Source organism: Cyprinodon tularosa, unplaced genomic scaffold, assembly GCF_016077235.1.
Source record: "Cyprinodon tularosa strain WSP-4 unplaced genomic scaffold, ASM1607723v1 ctg718, whole genome shotgun sequence".
Lineage (NCBI taxonomy): Eukaryota > Metazoa > Chordata > Actinopteri > Cyprinodontiformes > Cyprinodontidae > Cyprinodon > Cyprinodon tularosa.
The window spans coordinates 238324-246392 of record NW_024039472.1 but is presented as its reverse complement, the minus strand read 5'-3'; the positions used below and the strand labels follow the sequence as shown (position 1 = coordinate 246392).

Genomic DNA, 8069 nt, shown 5'->3' with positions numbered 1-8069 from the left:
ACATGTTTAAGAATAATAATTAGCAGTGAGATCATTATCCTCCTGGCTTTTCTAGTTCCATCAAAGATTTACTCGTGTGGAATGAAGTCAAATCAGTTGAGATTTACGGTGGTTAGGGTCAGGATGAGGGGAAAAGCTGCAGTTGGGACGAACTCGATCCAAATGAGTGACCACAGCGTTTTAGAGAGGGAGGTGTGGGAAAAACCAAGGTCATGTTGAAAGTTTTAGAAATATTTTTGTGAAAAAAAATTAATAAATAAACAAAGCTAATATTTTAATACATTTAATAGTGCACTTTGATTAACCTGTACAGCAATAATATTAATAAAAAAGATAAAACACATTATCTGTAACACAAAGCTTACCATGTACAATAAAATAACAAATGATACAAAACAAAACATATCTGAGGTATAAATATATTTACTTTAAATTAACTGTCATTGTCATGCGTTATATTTTGGCAGAGACACTGTTACAGGTATAAACTTGTAGAATATAAACAAATGGCTTAGTGAATTAATTACACACTCCACATGAACAGTCTGTGATAGAAGAGCGTCAAAGCTAGAAGTTACGTGGACCCAACTCTATATAATTACTTTTTAAACACTGTGAGATAAGAGAGATAGACGCTTACGCAAAAAGATTTGTATCCTTCTATAGAAAAACACATTCATTCTCCCCTCTTTACAGTAAAACCTGTAAAATCCCCGCCTTTATAAAAGGGCTTTTTTCTCTCATCTTTTCTTGTAGCTGGAGGTTTATGTTGCAGGTTTGAACAGTGTCTTCTGTTCTTTTGTGCACAAAGTATTGAATATGTATAGTATGTAATATATTTTAATAAAACAGAAATGCAAACAACAAACCGTAATTCAATCAACAAAACAGTGACGTGTTTGAGACTAAAACGAACATTGACACCTTCTAGGTTTAGCTTTCAGCTTTTTCTCCATTTGGTCCATTACACCTGGTTTTTATTTCCCTGCTGTTCTCTGTAAAGTCGCTAAAGATCTGGCTTTTGGCACTAGCTTGGAGGCTAAACCCATCGGTTGGATCTTTGCAAACAAAAATCGGCTTCTATATAAAACCCCTGACTCATTCAAATCCTTCTGTAGGGATTGGAGTGACTTTTATCTGTCAGTGAATGAGGCCCTGACTGATCAGTCCTTTCATTTTGGTGAGCCAGCCACCAGCCCTCCTCTGTCTACATCTAAACACTAAAACCCTGCTTGCAATCGCCCACCTGTCATCTCACCATATCCTATCTATTGTTCCAACTCAGTCTGTGGATTTGCATCTTTCTTCACCCACAGATTCATTCAGCAGCTCTCTATAATAACGTCTACCGCTCCTCCTGTGCTTTGCTGTAACAGAAATGTTGGTCAGAGGTAGCATGAGGTGGATGGTCAAAGCTACTTTTCTGACCCAAAATAGTTTGTATGTACACGGTTTCTTCTGCCTGTAAACCGACATGAGTAAATATGCATTCACCATTTGCTGCTTTGAACACATCCCGCACACACAAGTTCATGCATACCTTGAATCTTCTTTGCTTCTCAGAAGCAGTATCATCCCTTTAGATAAAGTCTAAACCACATGTCTTGAACTGACAACAAAAAGTTAAATCTGTGTGCGAATCCTTTTCAGCAGTCCCAACACGATCAGTTAACTCTTTCGACCCGGGACAAGCAAGTCCTTGAAACCAGGTTACAAACTTTGTCTTTTGTTTGTGGAAATAATGACAGTCTGACTGCTCCTTGAGTATTTTTTGCAGTCCAAGAATCTGTTTTGGTCCGAATTGCATCCTTCCTGCTTATTTGTCCATGGAAACCGTAAAGGAGTCTCTTATTCTTGCCACCTCAGCGGCACACAACTGTCCGTGGAGTTTGTTGTACCACTCTGGAAAACGACCCCTGAAAAAGGAGAAATAGAGATGGTCTTAGGAGGATTCAACTTTATGAAATGTTTGCATATTTATTTTCTAGTTATAAGATGCAGCTTTTTAAAATTATTTTATCATGTCAATATAGTGCATGAATCAGGAATAAATAAGTGGCATGCTCCTTGATAGGGGTAGCAGATCCAAATACATCAGATGTGAAAGCATTCTATTAAAGCCATTACGTAAATTCATGCCAATCAAATTGATCTGATTTGCACTCAACTCATAAAGCCCATCAAACTACATGCAAGTGTTTTTGGAATAAAGTAGTAAGATGTTGGATTGAATTCACCAAATCAATATGGATCAAATAGGCTGTCTGTCTCTATCGTCTAGCTACTTTCCAAAAAAAGTAAAAAAAAAAACAAAAACAATCCACTGGACTCTGTTTTCAAGTTTTTCAAGATTTTTCAGTTCAAAATGTCAGAATTAGTGTTGAAAAAAACTTGTTTTGGCTTAGAAAACATGCAAATTGAACCAGAAGAATGGGTCCGCCCCTCAGGAATTGATTTGGATTCTTTGTTAGCTTGCAAAACTCCTCTAGCTACATTCATCCTGGGTTCTGTGCAATTCACCAACCTGAGGTCGATTCTGGAAATGTGCGTGAGTCTGGATTTGTTGGCTCCACAGGGTTCTACATAGTAGCGTGAGGTGAGCACATTGGCACGGACACCCACCACTGGAACCCCTTCATGGTCCACAGACGTAGAAACAAGTGCGCACGCACCCTTCGGCAGGTCTGTGATCCATGTTCTGTTAACAAGCATCAAGATACTATTAATTAATTGACAATATTAAGAAAGCAGAGATGCACTGAAACAGGAACAACAAAATAGCAAGAGAACCCACGATGAGGAGAAAAGAGTCTACCTTAGCACCAGGTGGTCTCTAGTGGGATGTGGTGCCATGGCGTTTCGGACATACTGGTAGATCTCCGTCCGCTCATCCAGGGTCTCCACCACTCTGCTTTCCAGTAGGTCCTCATCCCAATGCCCTTGCTCTCGTAGTACTCGTGTCAGAACCTCATCGGGACTTGCTGGAATCTCTACTGTTACTTTCCAGAGTCTGAGTGGAAATCCATCGTGCACCTACAGGAAAAGGCCAGATGACATTACACCAAGAACACCCAGTCATTTATGATGGATCTTCTATCTACTTGTTAGCAAACATACAGTGACTTCTAACAGCATTCAGCTCTTCAGTTTATTGGCATACTTCAACCACAAGCTAGAAATGTTTCCTTTGTATTTCATGTGGTAAACCAACAGATGACACGTGGTTTTCTATTTTTAACAGATAAAGAATCTGAAAAGTAGGAATCAATTGTCTGTCTGTAGCCTCCTTGGAACCATAGTTTGTAAAAACCACCTCTCTACCTTTACAGATGGAAAGCCTTTGTTATATTTCTCTGTAGGTTTTAAAATTAAAAGACTGCACATAGCCAATTCACAATAAATAAGAGAGGCAGGTACAGACGTTATTAGCAGTATTCTACCAGATGGATATGCTTCGATCTAAACCAATCATTGATAGCTCTAGCTGTCAAGTAGGGATGTCCTGATCCAGTTTCCGATACAATGCCATTTTGAAAAATAAGCTAAAATACCAATATTAACATGAATTATGCATACTTTTATGACTTAATTTATACTGTATAATGTTAGAAAAGCTTTATCAAGTGAACAGAGAACCGTAATCAACAACAAATCTACCATAATCTACTACTATCAGCATGAAAAGATGCTGGCCGATAAAATCGGATATTCGGATAGTGGTTTTTGGGCTAATATCAGACCAATATCCGATATTCATATCAGATCAGAAAATCCCTAATATTTAGGTAATTCTCCTGTTTGTTCAAAGCCCCCACTAAAGTCTAAACACAGCCTTTGTGTTTTCTTTAACTCCCTCAACTCTAAGCAGCTTCCCCACGGCATGATGTTTCACCACCATGTTTCACCATAGGAATAGTACAGGGTGATTCTTTTTGTTTTATCTTGTTTTGAAGGCACAACCTTCTGCTTGTGTGCAGAATCCCTTAATGTTTTTTCTCAGCTATCCAGATTCGCTACATGATGTCAGTCAAACTGCAAGCAGGATTTTTCAATGTCTTTTAACAAAAGCTTTCTTTGCCACTTTCCTATAGAGGTCAAGGTTGTTGAGCACATCTTAACGTTTTCTTGTCAGATAATTATTTAATCAAAGCTGTAGGTAAAGATCCCCTAGATATATCATGGCCTTCTGGGTTGCTTCTCTGATTAAAGCCATAGTGTTTTAATCTTCTGGTGATGATTTGATAGTAAATAGGAATGAGCATATTTCACCTATTTATATAAAATTTTAAAGACCCTGAATTTTTCCTTTTTCACTTCTGTCTTGTCCTACTTTGAGTCGGTCAATCACAGAAATAAATAAAAAATTGAAGTTTGTGGTTGCTAAGATACAAAAGGTGAAAAGGTGAGAGTGGAAATCCAGTGTCAATCATTTTCCATCTGAGAGTAAAACATGCAGCTGCTGTGCTGCTGCGACTTTCAAACTGGAGAAAAGATAAGCCTACCCAGGCCTTTAAGCATGTTCAGCACAGGAAACGCAGGCCTAGGAGAATGAAAAAGTTGTGTTTGTGTGTGTTGGGTGCTGAGGCTGATGTCATTCTGGGACAGAGTCCAGAGCAGATGGGATGGTAGCGAGAAGCCAAGAGCACAGCCGTTTTCACACGGATTCCTTTCTAGACAGGAAACCCTAACTGCTGTTTTTCCACTCACTATTTAAAGTTGCAAGGCGAACGGGAAGGCGAAAGGAAACAGAGGTGGCAGCTTGTTTACACACCTCAGACAAAATAACTCATCTTTCTTTATTTTTCAGGATTTTCATAGGTTAATTGTGTGGGCTTACCTTCCTGTAGGCCAGCTCTGCATGCTCAGGCGTGGAGCAGCTGTCGTAACCTTTGAACTTGTCTTTGGCCTCCTTCAGGAGCTGGTCCAAGCTGTCCTGAAGGCAGGCTCTGTAGCCCCCCTGTCCTGCCTCCTCACCAGCCAGCTCCTCAAAGCGCTGCGGCAGCAGAGCCTGCTCCACGTAGGAGTTCCTGCAACGGTTCATCTCTTCGGGGATCTAAGAGGAGGAACCCAGTAAACGCAGGGTCAGGGCGTAACAAACTGATGTAGTAACAGATTTTGTTCCACAGTAGCTTTTGAGAGAGGCTGAAATAAAGTTCTGCTACAACAGTGTAGTATTTTAGAACTTGTAATTAGCGCTACCTGGTTAAGCATCTGAAATTAAAGCAGAATATGGTTTCTTTCTATTTATAGGCCTGTGGTTCTCATTCTTGTTCAGCTTTAGTGCTCAAATTAACTCCCGACAATGCAGATAAATAAGATCCTCTTAAAGGTGAGCTCATATCTTGATAAATATATGTTCATTTCACCCGTCCTTCCTTCTGAGTACCGTACAATATAAATCTAATTAGAGAGCTTCCTCCCTCATTTAGAGGCTTTATTGAGTTTACTTGCTGGATATGAGCCTGATGGGAAGGCAGGAAGTTGGTCCTAAATTGAATCAAGCTTTAAATTATAGTGATAACTCAGTGTGTGCCTTTTTAGCTTTTACATGTCTGAGGTGAGGGTATAAGGCAGAATATGGTTCAGATAACGTTTTTATATCGGATTATTTGAGACCTTGCAGAGCGAACATATAGTTCTCACAGGTATGTTCTGTGCAAATAATTGTTTAGGGATAAACTGAAGATAAACAAAATAAATTAGACTGGATGAAGTTAGTCGGGACATTCGTCACCAAGCTACTTGCACAACGTCAGCATGATTTGCAGGAATGAGTTGTACAACTCGGAGTGTTTACACAACATATGCATGGATGAAAGGCATGTGACAATGACATTAGGTTTGCTCTCTAAAGACTTTGGAATTGAGGGTCACTGTAACTCATGCTGTGAAAAAAAAAAATCTGTAATCTGTCATTAAGAGAGAAAACCATAACAGTTTATTTCTTCTAGTATGCCTTTTGGACGTGGGGTGCTTCAGGGGCCTATATTAGGACCCGACCTTGGGTTTATTTTGAAATGTAGAATTTAATTTTAATGTTTTGTAGGTGATTGCCAATGCTAACATTCCTCTAAAATAAAAACTAAAACTAAACAGGATACTCATGCTGTTCATTATTGCTCTGAGTTCCTACATGAATTAAAGTTTGAATGGCCTGGATTGATTGATTTTAATCTTAGATTAATTAAGCTTAAAGTTTATTTCCTGCTGTTTTGCAGAACTGACCCTGAAGAGTTTTCTGCAGTCCTGGATCATGTGGGCCAGTCCATGAGTGGCAGCCAGGTTCTCATTCAGATCCCTCTGGTCAGGTTTGCCCAGCGTCTGCTTCCGGTTCATTACCCTGTCACAAGCCAGGAGAGAGAGAGAAAAGGGTTATTCATCATGAAAGAGTAGAAAAAAAACAATCTAACTGTAACCGGCTAATGTTGGTTTCTGTATGTGAAACAACATAAGTTTGTTAAAAGGTTTACGCAAACTTTCCGAGCTTCCTTTCCATCTCAGCCCTCCACCTAAAGGATTATACCCTTTTGTTTTCGTGAAGTGGCCTCTTCCTGTTTTTAGAACCTAAAGCATGTTAAATGTTATGTAACCAAAATAGAAAAATGGAGAGAGCTTGTCAATCGCCAACAAGATCCCTACCAGCATCATTACAACAGTCTACAGAGATGTGCATAAGAGTTTTTGGATGCGATTCATCTCCAAAATGTAGACAGGAGAAGTTCTGCAATGATTAGTGCGGGAAGCTGAGGGTGTTACTGGGGTGTAGGGTAAGCTGCATGAACAGCTTCTAGAGCCAGAAACTCTATCACCGTTTTTAACAGGCGTTACATCTGACTTTTTGCAAAACTGGCTGTTTTCTAGATTTCTTTAAGGTATTTTTATATATCCATTTCATTAATTTAAAGAAAACAACATAATAAAAGCTGTGCACGTGACAGATGAAATCATGACTGAAAGAAAAGGAGCAGAAAGAAGTAAAAAAAAAAAAAAAAAAAACATCTGCCCCCATTTTCATTAAATACTCATTAAAATTTGATAATAACAACCATACAAAAAAAACAACAAAAAAACAACTGAAATTGTTGATATCTGTTAGATTTGAATAGATAGAAATACATTTAACAAGAACAAGTGATCACAGATCAAAGCAACCCCCCCACCCCCCAAAAAACTGTCCCATTCTAATCTTTTGATGATTAATGAGTCCATCTGTAGGCAAACAGTACCATGGTTTACAACCTGACATATTTTAAAAGGATAAACTTATCAATACAATATGGTGGTGAAGACTCTCAGTCATCCAGGTCATAGTCATTCCAAGAAAAAAAAAAGTTAAAAATAAAACACTGGACTTTGTTTCCAAGTTTGAAGATGTTTCGCATCCCACCCAGGAAGTTTTATTTCCTATTTAAAGTGTTATCAATACAATACATCTGTCATTTTCACCATTCCACTTTTTTCTCTTTTTCGTTGAAATAGTCTGTCTAAATAGCTGCCACATTTAACACGCTTTGCATTAATATCTACTGGACAATAAGAGGCACATATCATTTTAAACCTTCTATACAATAAATTTGAAACAGCATGGTAACCTTAATGCACCATATTGTTCGACTGAGCTGCAGAGACAAAATAAATGCAATATATGGTATTAAACTAACTAATTAACAATTTAATGACCCTCCCAGAGAACGGGTGTCTACTACTTTAGAGGCTTCTCTAGGATCTGACAAAGTGAGGCTGTCTGGAATCACACACCTGGGAGAAGAGCTCTCCTTGCGGCGCAGGGTGTTAAGATGGAAGAGTGACGGCGCTAAGCACACGGCCAGGTTGGTGGGCGTCATCTGGTTCTCAGCCACACACGCCGTCACGTCACTAAGCAGGCACAGCAGTGTGCGCAGCGCCTCCCTGTTCTCATCTGGCAGCAGCAGCACAGCGGCACGGGTAGCCTGGAGGCGGAGCTCTTTGGGCATGTCTGCAGGAAGGAGGAGGAGGCATTTTTTGTTACATCTTCTTATTAATTCAGTTACCCGCAGTCATGCTGCATCATGTCATCGATTTATGCAGAA

The 8069-nt window shown here is 39.3% G+C and overlaps 1 protein-coding gene across 3 annotated transcripts in view; it reads right to left on the bottom strand.

The window, feature by feature from the left end:
* Positions 1 to 270: 270 nt before the first annotated feature.
* dlc1 (DLC1 Rho GTPase activating protein) overlaps positions 271 to 8069 on the bottom strand; it is a 78698-nt gene continuing 70899 nt past the window's right edge. For all 3 annotated transcript variants that reach the window (XM_038269042.1, XM_038269040.1, XM_038269041.1), the window contains exons 9-14: positions 7759 to 7975; positions 6226 to 6340; positions 4838 to 5053; positions 2816 to 3033; positions 2525 to 2698; positions 271 to 1916 (exon numbers count right to left, since the gene is read on the bottom strand). In XM_038269042.1, the coding sequence (XP_038124970.1) occupies positions 1817 to 1916; positions 2525 to 2698; positions 2816 to 3033; positions 4838 to 5053; positions 6226 to 6340; positions 7759 to 7975 (1040 nt within the window). In that variant the 3' untranslated portion in view covers positions 271 to 1816. The remainder of the gene's footprint in view (positions 1917 to 2524; positions 2699 to 2815; positions 3034 to 4837; positions 5054 to 6225; positions 6341 to 7758; positions 7976 to 8069) is intronic.